Source organism: Aegilops tauschii, chromosome 4, assembly GCF_002575655.3.
Source record: "Aegilops tauschii subsp. strangulata cultivar AL8/78 chromosome 4, Aet v6.0, whole genome shotgun sequence".
NCBI classification, from domain to species: Eukaryota; Viridiplantae; Streptophyta; class Magnoliopsida; order Poales; family Poaceae; genus Aegilops; species Aegilops tauschii.
Window position 1 is genome coordinate 330,526,309 of NC_053038.3, and position 11,246 is coordinate 330,537,554.

At 45.3% G+C, this 11,246-nt stretch overlaps 1 protein-coding gene across 7 annotated transcripts; it reads left to right on the plus strand.

Moving 5' to 3' along the window:
• The first annotated feature begins 3,884 nt into the window (after positions 1-3,884).
• Positions 3,885-9,533, plus strand: LOC109767197 (uncharacterized). Of its 7 annotated transcripts, none has more exons than XM_073496680.1 (8): positions 3,885-4,265; positions 4,375-4,548; positions 4,919-5,083; positions 5,798-5,906; positions 7,348-7,457; positions 7,545-7,741; positions 8,237-8,426; positions 9,080-9,533. In XM_073496680.1, the coding sequence occupies exons 1-3, from the start codon at positions 4,206-4,208 to the stop codon at positions 4,997-4,999; spliced, it is 315 nt and encodes a 104-aa protein (XP_073352781.1). In that variant the 5' UTR covers positions 3,885-4,205; the 3' UTR covers positions 5,000-5,083; positions 5,798-5,906; positions 7,348-7,457; positions 7,545-7,741; positions 8,237-8,426; positions 9,080-9,533. The 7 variants fall into 7 exon arrangements, with proteins under 7 accessions (XP_073352781.1, XP_073352780.1, XP_073352778.1 ...); XM_073496679.1 differs by having other exon boundaries at positions 8,237-8,359; XM_073496677.1 differs by having other exon boundaries at positions 3,886-4,268.
• The last annotated feature ends 1,713 nt before the right edge of the window (positions 9,534-11,246 follow it).

The window sequence follows — 11,246 nt, forward strand, 5'->3', positions numbered from 1 at the left end:
AAAAAATAGAAAACCAAAATACCTGCAAATTTGTGCAGTGGAGGGCAAGACTTAGTGACCACCACTTCAGAAACTACTGGTCACGGTCGCCGTCACATGTGAGTTGCCCACCACTGATAATTATGGCGTACGTCTAATCTTAACCCATAATTATAGTGGTGGGTGGTTTTAATAGCCTGCCACTGATAAATAACTACAACAACGGGCATAATTTAGAACATGCCACTAGTATGTGGCCAGGTTACAAGTGGCGGGGTCCTGAGCCCGCCCGCCTCTAATGTGACCCTACCTATTAGCATTTTTCTAGTAGTGAGACTCGTGGCAGAAAACCCTAGCCATAGGTAAGCCTGGACGTCGGTTCCCTTGCCCTTGTGGCCATTTCGACAATGGAAGGTGAAGGAACCAAGAATCACCGTATTCAAGTGTAGATTAAGCTTCTTCTATGTGAGATTTATGTGCGAACCGATAGAAACATTGGAGAGCATGTGGTGTTTTGGTCTCGCGCACCATCACCCAGTTGATCTAGTGGTTTGTCGTCTGATGTTTAGGCCTATCTCGATGGTGATGGAGATGATGTTTGTGTCAATTCTGGTTGGTTGGTGATTCTCCTATTTCCCTTTCGTGTTCTCGATCTTCTTCCATAATAATACGATGATGAAGCGACAATACGGTAGTTTATCTTACAAGGGGTGCATTCTTGACCACAGTGCACTCAATGACTTAAGGTTCTCATCTGCTAGAGTGGATGGCTCATTCGACTTTCCAAACATTTGTTGTTAGTCCAGCTTGTGCAGGTGTGGTCATTCACGATTTCTGCACGAAATATATATATGAATGCCTGAAGAAGGTGAAGCTAGAGAAGACGACTTCAAAGAACTTTAATGTAACATTTAGGATCATTGCTCCTTGTTTGGTATAATCTTTTTTTATCTGACGAGTTATCCATCTAGTCAATTACTACTTCACTAGTAACAAAATCAGATCATTTGTTAATTTTTATTACTTTTTTTAATGCACTTCACTTGTAACTAAGACCCTCTCTAGAAAATCACATGAAAACTAAATATCACTAGTGAAGTGAGGCCGTGAAGACCGGCCATCGGTCTCTCAATTAACCACCATCATCAAGGACGAGGCGCGCCTTTGGGCCAAGGCCGATGCCACAGAGACAAGGAACATAATTATCAAGAGTTAGCCATTTTTGTCTTTTGGAGATGAGCAACCCCTTTGATCTGTTTGCTCCAACACTCCAACCATGCCTCTATAGCACATGGCTTTGTGAGTATATGTAATCCCATGCTAACACTCTTCTTCTATTAATGAAAAGATACACAACTTTTGCGCATTCGAAAAAGTGAGTCCGTGAAGGCATGTAAAAAATCTATCTCCTAAACACCGGTTGAACATCGGCGTCCTTTCCAGCTTGAGGGCATCTCCAACACGGACCTTCAAACCACTCGCAAATGTTCGGATCGCACGGTTCGGACGTGTTCTGCCATCCAACATGTTCCTGTATCGGTCTGTAGGCCGGTCCGGACGCGCTTTTTCCTGCAAACCGGAGACAAAGTGGAGGCTTTGCGGACGTCCGGACCGCTGCCACGCCGCTCTTGACTATCTTGGCCCACCGAAAAAACTCCTCCCTTGCTCGTGCGCGTACCCGCCTGGCGCCAGCTACCCTCATTCATTCCTCTGTAGAGCGGCCTCTCCGCGCCGCTGCTGGCACAGAGCGGACACGATGTCTCATTAGCGCCAACATTGAAGTGGCGTGCCGCCCGTGCTGCGTCCTCGGTGTCCGCACCTGTTCAATGCCGGAGCGACGTTTGCTGTATGGGATGGGACGAATATCTACCATGCCCGTTCAATGCCCGTCCGTCCGCATGATGCCATTAAGCAGGCTCGCCGGTGAAGGAACCAACTCCGACGCCATGTATTGACGCATCCGAATGCTTAGCCTTGTTGGAATCCTCTATTTAAAGGCGGCCACACCCGACTAAACTCCACACCACAACACTTCCGCTCCACATCCTCCTCCCTTGAACTGCATCCACCATGACCGCAAGCTCTAGCGCGATGTGGGAGAGCCTGTCATTGGAGCAGAAGCACGAGGTGGCCTCCCTTGCGGCCGCCTGACAGCCCCGCTGCACCCGGCGGATCAAGCACGACATGCCAGCCAGCTCGCCCGAGGTCTCCGACGACGACCCTATGGGCTCTGCCGAAGACACGGCGACGTAACCCACGTCGGTGCATGCCGGCCTGACCTTGGAGTAGGTGAGGCGCACTACGACGTCCCCATGGTAGAGGAGGAGCAGCATGCGCCGACTCCTATGTCGGTGTTCCAGTAGACGCAGGAGGAGCAGAGGCACAACCTCTTCCTCCTCGAGCAGCATCGGTTGGCGGAGGGCCAAATCTACGGTGAGTGCGCAAGCAAGGTGGCCGTGACCGCTATGACCACGACGAACCCGAATTTCGTTGCGAAGCAGCGAGCGCTCTACGAGGCCGCGCGTGCTCAAGGCGCCGCTTGCAACGCAGAGCCGGCGCAGCCGGACGCGGACGCAGCCGCACACGCGCTGGCGGCGCAGGCAGTCGAGGACTCCAATGCCGCCGGCTGTGCGTCCAACACGCCGCCGTGCAACTTTCGAGGGCGTATGTGGCAGGTCGACAGTGACGGACCATCCACGTCCATCGTCGACCTTTTGAACCTCACCGCCGTTCATAAAGACGACAGATGGAGGACGTGGTCGCCGATGCGAAATACTCCACAAAGAAGGTTGACGCCGGACGCCGCCGTCGGATAGGTTTAGGGTCCGGCCACTCTTTTAATGAAAAATGTTCGTGATGTAATGAATTTCTTTCTTTTTATACGAAAATCTGTTGTGTTTGCATGAATTTCGTCCTATTAATTAACACTTGATTCAAAATATATCCGAGCAAGGATGAATGGCCGGGTCCATATCCGTATTCGCGGACAGCTGCCCGGCCAAATTTATGGATCAGCAAGATGCCCATTAGCCTCAGGGCCTGCGATAAAAAACAGCCGCAGCTAGCGCGAAACCAACAGCTAGTTCAGTGAACTGCGCCCACCGGGACAACCAAAGCGTGCCTGTCGATCCTCTGGGCAGAAACGTCCATCAATTCCAGCCTCGCTTCACGTCCTAGGAAAAGGCGCAAAAGCGAGCGCTCTTTCTGCATGCGCGCAGCGCCTCGTGCACGGGAAATTCTCTTCTCCTCAGGTAAAAATCTCTCGTTGCTCTCGTGGACTGCTCGTCCGGCCGACACCGCGGCCGCGGGTGACATCGGACACGCAGATGCAGCGACCATGAAAAGGGTAAAAAGACGTGTGCATCTCATCATACTCGTGGCAGGCACAGTGACAGCAGTATGCAGTTTGCAGGTACGGAATAAACACGGGAAAGCGAGTACTGTGCATGGACGCTTGGTTTCATAGGGTTTTACCAACCCGTCCGACATAAGTTGTCATTTGGTTTCGGCGCAATGAAGCAAGGGCATCTCTCCATCTTGCAACGTCGACATGCTCGTTGCGTGGACTCCTTTTCACCCGTCGCAAATCCAGGAATATATTCCGGTCAATTTCTTTTGGGGTCACTTCACGGATACGGCGAATCAGACTACTATGTTAGTTGGCAGAACATGAGCGTTCTCATAGCTTAGTGACTCTCGGCCGTCGGATCGATTTTTTGATGCGATTTTGACCGTCGGATCTCTCTTCCGGACGATCTGGGCCGCCGGATCGAAAACAGACACTCCTACAATGAATAGTTCCCTCTCGTTTGTGCCACCGCCTGTAATTTCGCCGCCCCGCCGAGGGTATTTCGGTCATTTCGCGTACTTGGTATAAAAAGGGTGCCGCTGCCGTGGGATGACCTAGCCGCCTCCTCCCTCCCGCACTCGCGCTTCCCCCGCGCCTCTCTCCCTCCCGCCCCGCCTCTCTCTCTCCCTCCAAACCCTAACCCGCGCCGGCCTCCCTGCCCCGCCGCCGTCATCTCCTTCGCCTCCCGGAGCTCAGCCCGAGTTTGGTGGCGCGGGGTTCCTGGCGGTCTTCCTCCCGCTGCTCTGGGTGGCGTGCCGCCTCCGCCGCCGGCAGGAGGGGGCCGCGGTGGCCGCTGGATAGCCCGGCTACCAGCAGCTCGTGCCGCCCAGCTCGTGGGTCACCTCCCTCCTCCTCCCCATCGGGACTGGGCAGGAGGATGAGCGCTGTCGCGCCGCCGCCGCACACCCCTGTCGTCGCGCCGCCGCTGTCCCTGATGGTGGTGTGCCTAACATCCCCTCCCCTTACCTCGATTCAGATCGTCTCCTCTGCTCTTTTCTTCTTCATTCTGTCCTGACCCCCTCACTTGTTTGTTCGATCCGGAGCAGCAGCCACCCTCCATGGACGAGGACGACCACCACAGCGACGACGGCGCCCCTCACATGGTCGAGCTCGACGGAAGAGCGCTCGCCATGGCCGCGTTCGTCTGCTCTGGCGTGGTGCAGCCGAGCTTGGCCAACGACGAGGTCGTGTACCTCCGCCTCGACGAGCTCCTAGCGCGGGTAAGCAAGGCAGCACCCCCATCCCCATGCTCGTTTCAGTTTTCAGAGGCTCCTTCTTCTTTTGTGTGTGCTGATGACGCCTGCTCTTCTCCATGGAGTTGACAAGATGGAGATCCCTGCCATATCTTATATTCTTCAGTTGTCAAATACTCACTCAGCTATTCAGATTGTTGCATCTTTTCTTCTAGTTTTTCTTCATATTAATCTATGATATGGATTATGACAAATTGAGCTGACAATTTGTGCTTTATAACTTTTGGGTCAGGATGGTATTTATGACAATATGCATCTACTGATACTGTTTGTGTTTGCATTTTAGAATCTTAACGCTTGATATTGACTTTCCAGGGGATGTATTTCTAATGTGTAGGTGAACCGGTTTACAATGCAGAGATTGCGACAAGAAATAACGAAGAACAACGTGTGTATGTGTGCCAATTACCATGGATAATGCTCAATTCTTCTGTTTCTAAATGGCCCTTCACACTACAGGAAAGTGACAATCAGTAAAAGTTAAGGTCAGACTTTGGAGAAGGTAAACATGTATTCTACATATGGTTACTTTTATGTACTTTTAGATATATGCAGTTTCTTGGGTGACTAAGATGGTGTAGAGGCTCTGCCAGGATTACTTTTAATTTCTGCCACCAAATAAGCTATTACAAAAGGAGTAACAAATGCAATATCTGTTCTGATCAAGCTGAGTTCAAAATTAACTATAAAAACAGACATTTACCGATAAGGAAATCTGATAGGTTATGTGTTGTTATCGTATAAAATAGCAACAAGACTTCACTACTGAGAGATATTTATGCCTGCATCATGATAGGTCTCCTTCCAAGTTTGTTGACCTGTTTTTTGTATCCCAAGTTTATTGGCCTGTTTTTTTTGTCCTTCCGAGGTTATCATTCGGTTTGTTTTGCATGCTGAACTGGCATATTTAGTGGCGGGTTTGGTGCTTCTATCACTGTGTTCTTCGAGAATCTCATCATATCTCTCTATCCTAGGAATTATATGTTCACTTCCATGGAAAATAACATTTAAGAGAAACTTCATCACAGACGGTCTTCAGTGTGATATTTATAGACTGTCTCCCACAACAGATTATTGACATCACAATTTAGAGAAGCTTTGATTTCACTATATTCTCCCTTTTGAAATTAATATTTTTTGTACACAACAACACTACTCATTTTAGTGGAGGAGGCAGCGACTCTGACAGTTGGAGAGTTAACATATTTGGTTGCAGGGCATTAGAGGATTTGAGTAGAAGCTGGCGAGCGGTGTCCACAGATTGTACAGCGACCAAGCGGCGATGAAGAATCAATGTGTGGATCTATCATTACCATATGGACTAGGTATGCAAAGTTATTCCTCTGGTATGCTTTATTGTGGCCATACGGCCTTTTATGTTTCATTCCTTTTGTATTTCTGTCAACAAAAAATGTAGAGCCGCACCTTAATTGTCATAGTGATGTTGGATGGCATGGCAGTTGTCCAGTTCTATTCTTTAAGAAGTCGATGTGTGTATATGGATCAAAGTGATGATCACAGTAGACTAAAAAGCTTAGTAGTAGAGTTTAAAAGAAAATTCAGAAGCATTGGAGGCTCATGCTTCTACTGTCATGTTTTATGCTCCAGTTAGGAGTGGTGTTTCTAAAATAGAGATTATTGATTTTCACATATATATATAACCTGTGTTCATAGGAGCATTCATGTCTCATTCTTTCTTTTCCATTTTCTTCTCCCTCTAAATTGTAGAGCTCATATTCAAATTAGTAATCTTTTCAACTCTCTTTATAACTTCGCAGGTTTCAGAAATAAGATGTTTGCTTTATTGAACTAAGTTATTCTATTTTTGAGAGAGTATTGCACTAAGATGTTTTATATCCTTATTATAGGGATACAAGCTCCGTGAACCATTCATGTAGTTACCGATTTTAGACAGATTTTGTTTCAGTTACGAAGGTTTAGAGGGATATATGAATGATCTGGAGTTTCAGTTATCATTTGAGCTACTTCCCCATTCATATTTTTAACATTAATCCATCTTATTAGTATTAATTAATTATGATGCTGCCATGTTCATTTGTGCCCTTGGAGGGAGATGAACATATGGTGCTGCCAGCGCAGCACTTAAGGGCATGGAGGCTGACAAGGCGAAAGAGGCATGTTCTCAACCACCAAATTACGATGTTGAGCAGTGCCCGAGCGGAAGATAGCAAGGCGGTTGACGTAGGATACAGAGTAAGCAGAGCTAGCGGCAGTGGACACAGCTACCACGTTGGTGGGCGCACCAGAGGCACAACACACGGTGGACATCGAGAATGTAGTGCACATCAAAGCAGTCGCCGCTCTGCGGTAAATTAGATAGACAAAATACATGACATGTTAGGCTGTTACTCGCTAGCAGCAGAAATATTCAGCTTATTCATGAGGTAACAGCAGGGTCTGTTGCGCTGAATCTTTGAGATGAAACCAAACCAAACTAATACATACCTAGCATCTGTCCAGAAGTCTTGATTACGGAATATATATGGTCCCATTTTAAGTTTCATAGGATATCCTCGGTTATCTGTTCTTTTGTAGGGATTTGAGAAAAAAGAAAATAAAAAACACTTATAATAAGGCAATGGCTTCGTGAGAAAGCACAAGAAATATCGTTGCGTGGCAGCAAGGCATACCTTAATTTGCTTCATGGTGAACTGGAAATGTGCTTTTATGTCAAACTGAAAAAATATGGTGTCTGCTAGCACCGTAATATGTCCATCCATTAACCACTATTTTGTCGAAATACAGGCCTCTGCTTCTGGTTATTACAAGCTAGGTAGTATTGTGGGAGTGATCGGAAACTTCTACACGACTCATCACCATCATGTCCATGCCCCAGAATTGGGTGAGTGCTCAAGGTATGAAAATAAACGCCGACTAGAATAACATGTTTTACAGCAACATTTCTATGCTTCTAAATGACCATTGTGTTTCTAATTCTACAGGAAGAATTTTGTAGTTCCACTGTTGGATTCCAAGCAGGCAATTCATGATCAGCCTTGCGCAAGCTAAAGAGTGATTGACAGGTGGAGTGACTGCTGGGGTCATAAACGAAGAAACAATGAAGTCACTGGACAGCAAAACAGATTATTTATTCCCAATGTCGTTGCTCTTGCAAAATTGCAGGCCTATTGGTTATGTGGTAAGCAACCATTAGACCCTTTCTACAAGCACATAAGTGTTGATGATGTACATGACAATGATTGTTACCTATTTATCTTAACTGTGACCTTGCTTTGGCATTTCAGAAACATTGTAGTTGCTTATTTGTATTCTATACTTTTGGGTGATTTTACTAGTACCTTGCTTATGTTTGTACAGTACTACTGGATATCTGATGGAGCTTTCATTGCCGTACTGCTTATTCCACCCCTTGCTTTGCTTTCCCCTTTTCTGGCTGGTCTCAATGCACTTTTCAGCCGAGCACCAAAAAGATATGCTGTGCCCCATATTTCTACACTTGGAATACTACTTCTGTCCCTGTCGAGTTCGATATGGATATGCCCCAAAATGTATTTTTGTTTTGCTAAACAGTTTAATGCAACTTAGTGATAAAATATGTCTTCTATTTATGTACACTTCCTCTCAATCACCAATATGGTCCCAGTTATCCATGTTATGTACGTGTTGTCTGCAGGTGGTTATGTTGGTTTTATCTTCCGGTTGGTTGTTAGTCCCCTACAAGAGTTGTCACAATATGAAAAGGCTCCAAAAGGTGTCACGGTCAGGAATCTTTTTCCAGGCATCCGGTGATGATTAGGTAACCAAACCATATCTCACAGGATGTGTGTTTATGTGGTCTGGCAAAGTAATGCTCTTCTTTTGTGGTATGTGGAAAGTAATGCTCTCTTTGTTATTCATTTTTGGAGCCGTTAAATATTTTTTCCCTCATAATAGTTTTAGATGTTATGCCTTAGCATATTATATCAACGAGAAGTGAATGTGTTTTAGCTCGTATCTTCTAAATTAGTGTCTTCCACCGATATCAGAAATTAATGCTTCATATCATGTTTTGTATTTCTGTTATATCGTGTACTTCTTCAAAATTTGTATCTCAACCTAGCCTTCTTAGTGATAATTTTAGTGGAAGACATTAGAATTCTTTTCGAGTATGAGGACTGTTATTTATTAACAAGTATTTATCACATTTAACAGAAATTAGTCTCCTTATTAACATAAATACACTGATCCTATTCTACCACTATGATTTAGTTCATGTGCTGTAGGCATCACCGTCATTGCAATTCCTAAAGATGTGGAATTCTCATACTAATGCCGCTAATATATTTTCTCAAGAGGTCTCAAATTGAAAGCTAGGCATACTCTTCTTGATAAATCGTGTTTTATAACCAGATCAACAAAGTTTTTGTATTTCATGATTAAGAGATGAAGTCATGTTTGCCAATGTCACCCATAAATACACTAATTATTTTCCATCCTAAGCTCATTTCCATGTCTGCTCTGGAATATTTTCCTACAGAGAAGAGGGCCACAGTACCAATTGGGCAGACTTTGTCAAGGCGGCAGGAATAAAAGAATAACATATACTCATAAGGATCTTCGCCTTCAAGATTGTAAGGGGAAATTATTGCTCACTGTCCTGTCCCTACGCTTTAGAAGGAAATCACAAGTGTATTTTCTATACAAAACCATCATGTGGTCATCTATATTACGAACTATTCACACCAGATTCATATGGAATGGCACTCATGGCGGTAGTTGAACCAGAGCTATCTATCAGTACGCCTAACTATGGCTTCGTAGTTTTAGCGCATCCACTGCCACTATGTTGGATTTTGCTCTCTAATATTTCTACTTGTACTACTGAACTTAATTTCAACTAATTAGCTTTTGTAATATCATGGCTGCATTGAACTTGATGTTGCCTTACTTCTGCGGCCGGTTAGTTTTTATAATCTCATGACTTTGTTGAACTCGATGATGTTACGCTCCTGAAATGTTTGTTCTTTTCCGTGAACCAGAAAATCAGTTGTTCTATTACATGTGCTAAACTTGCCTTCCTACTAATGCATCATGCGATTTGATCTTCGGCTGTTTGCCCATGTCGGTTGGACTGGCACCCTCGCGCCAAGGCGCGTTGCCAATCTAGTATATGATGAATGAGCCCGGAGCAAACCAGTTCGGAGACACGGAACAGAAAGATTTCCTGGGTTTGATGATTGGTGCTGCTAAAAAGAACAACACGAAGCTAGAGCAAAGTGGAGGCCGAGTAGGAGCGTGCATCAACAATGCCACACAAGTCGCAAATAGTAGGACAGTTTCGCTTTGTTTCAGATAGACCACAACCTAGCGTATTTGATAGGCGAATGACATATGCATATGATGCAATGCCAACGAATTGACCGAGGTTAGTGACATCCAATTGTTGTTGTTGTTTTTTGGAAAGGAGGATTTCCCCCGGCCTCTGTATCCGAAAGATGCATGCAGCCATATTATTGAAAAAAATTCAGCAAACACAAAGTATGGTATCTGAAATACAGCTCACAGAGGGAGCACAAAATAATATAGGCTAATAAAATAAAGCAAAGCCACAACCGGCTGGACGAAGTGGACATCAAGGACCTATCCTATTATGCGACCGTCATCAAAACCGGTTGAAAATAGCCCGTGCTACCACCTCCCATCGGTTGCACCCAGTAGCTAAATGCTCCCTGGAGACCGTAGGAGTGAGTAGCAACCACATACGGATCCATGCCGTAGCTCTAAAAATAACCTGCAAGAAGTTTAGAATATATAGCCTGTTAAAAATCATATCGTTCCTCCAGTTCCATATAGCCCAAAGAAGTGCGCATATTCCAATCGAATATTTGACGCAATGTCCAATTGTACTCCATTTAGCCATGTCCCAAACAACGCATCTATGCTAGATGGAGGGTTATATTAAAGGCTATATGAATTGATCGCCAAAGTAACTTTACGGGGCAATCAATGAATAAATGTTGGATTGTTTCGTCATGAACACAAAAACAACATCGTGAACTACCGACTCATCGTCGCTTTAGTAAGTTATCTTTGGTAAGGATGACCTGCTTGTGCACAAACCACATGAAAATTTTGATGCGCAAGGGAATCTTAGCTTTCCAAATGTGTATCAATCTTGGGATTGGGCCAGAGTTAGTGAGGTCTAAGTACATAGATTTAACCGAAAACATTCCATTCCCCGTTAACTTTCAGTTTACGGCGTCTGCTTGGTCTGAGAGTTGAACGTATCAACCTCCGCACCAAGTGTAGCTAGGAGTTCCATCGTTCCCCTACTAAAGCCCGCCGGAACTAGATATTCAAAGGTACCGTCTGTAATACTGTTGCCACGTAATCCTCCTTACGTTGTACAATATTATACAGGGTAGGGTACTGGGGGGCTAGCGGTGCCTCGCCTAGCCAAGTATCCTCCAAAAACCTTGTTGTCGTTCCGTCCCCAACAATGATTTTCACCCTATGGAAGAAAGTCTCTTTTGTTCTCATGAGCCCCTTCCAAAATGGTGAATCAGTAGGTCTTACGATAACCTGAGCCAGAGTTTTAGAGTGCAGGTATTTATTCCGTAGAATTTGTGCCCACATGCCTTTCGATTTCTGAGATAACCTATACAGCCATTTGCTCAACAGCCATTTATTTTTAGTCTCGAGGT

What these genes read in the sequence shown, in the direction of transcription:
- LOC109767197 (XM_073496677.1), top strand. Translation starts at nt 4,206, where the DNA reads ATGAGCGCTGTCGCGCCGCCGCCGCACACCCCTGTCGTCGCGCCGCCG. An exon ending in CGCCGCTGTCCCTGATGGTG is followed by an intron (nt 4,269 to 4,374) that starts GTGTGCCTAACA and finishes GATCCGGAGCAG; the next exon opens with CAGCCACCCTCCATGGACGA. An exon ending in TCGACGAGCTCCTAGCGCGG is followed by an intron (nt 4,549 to 4,918) that starts GTAAGCAAGGCA and finishes TCTAATGTGTAG; the next exon opens with GTGAACCGGTTTACAATGCA.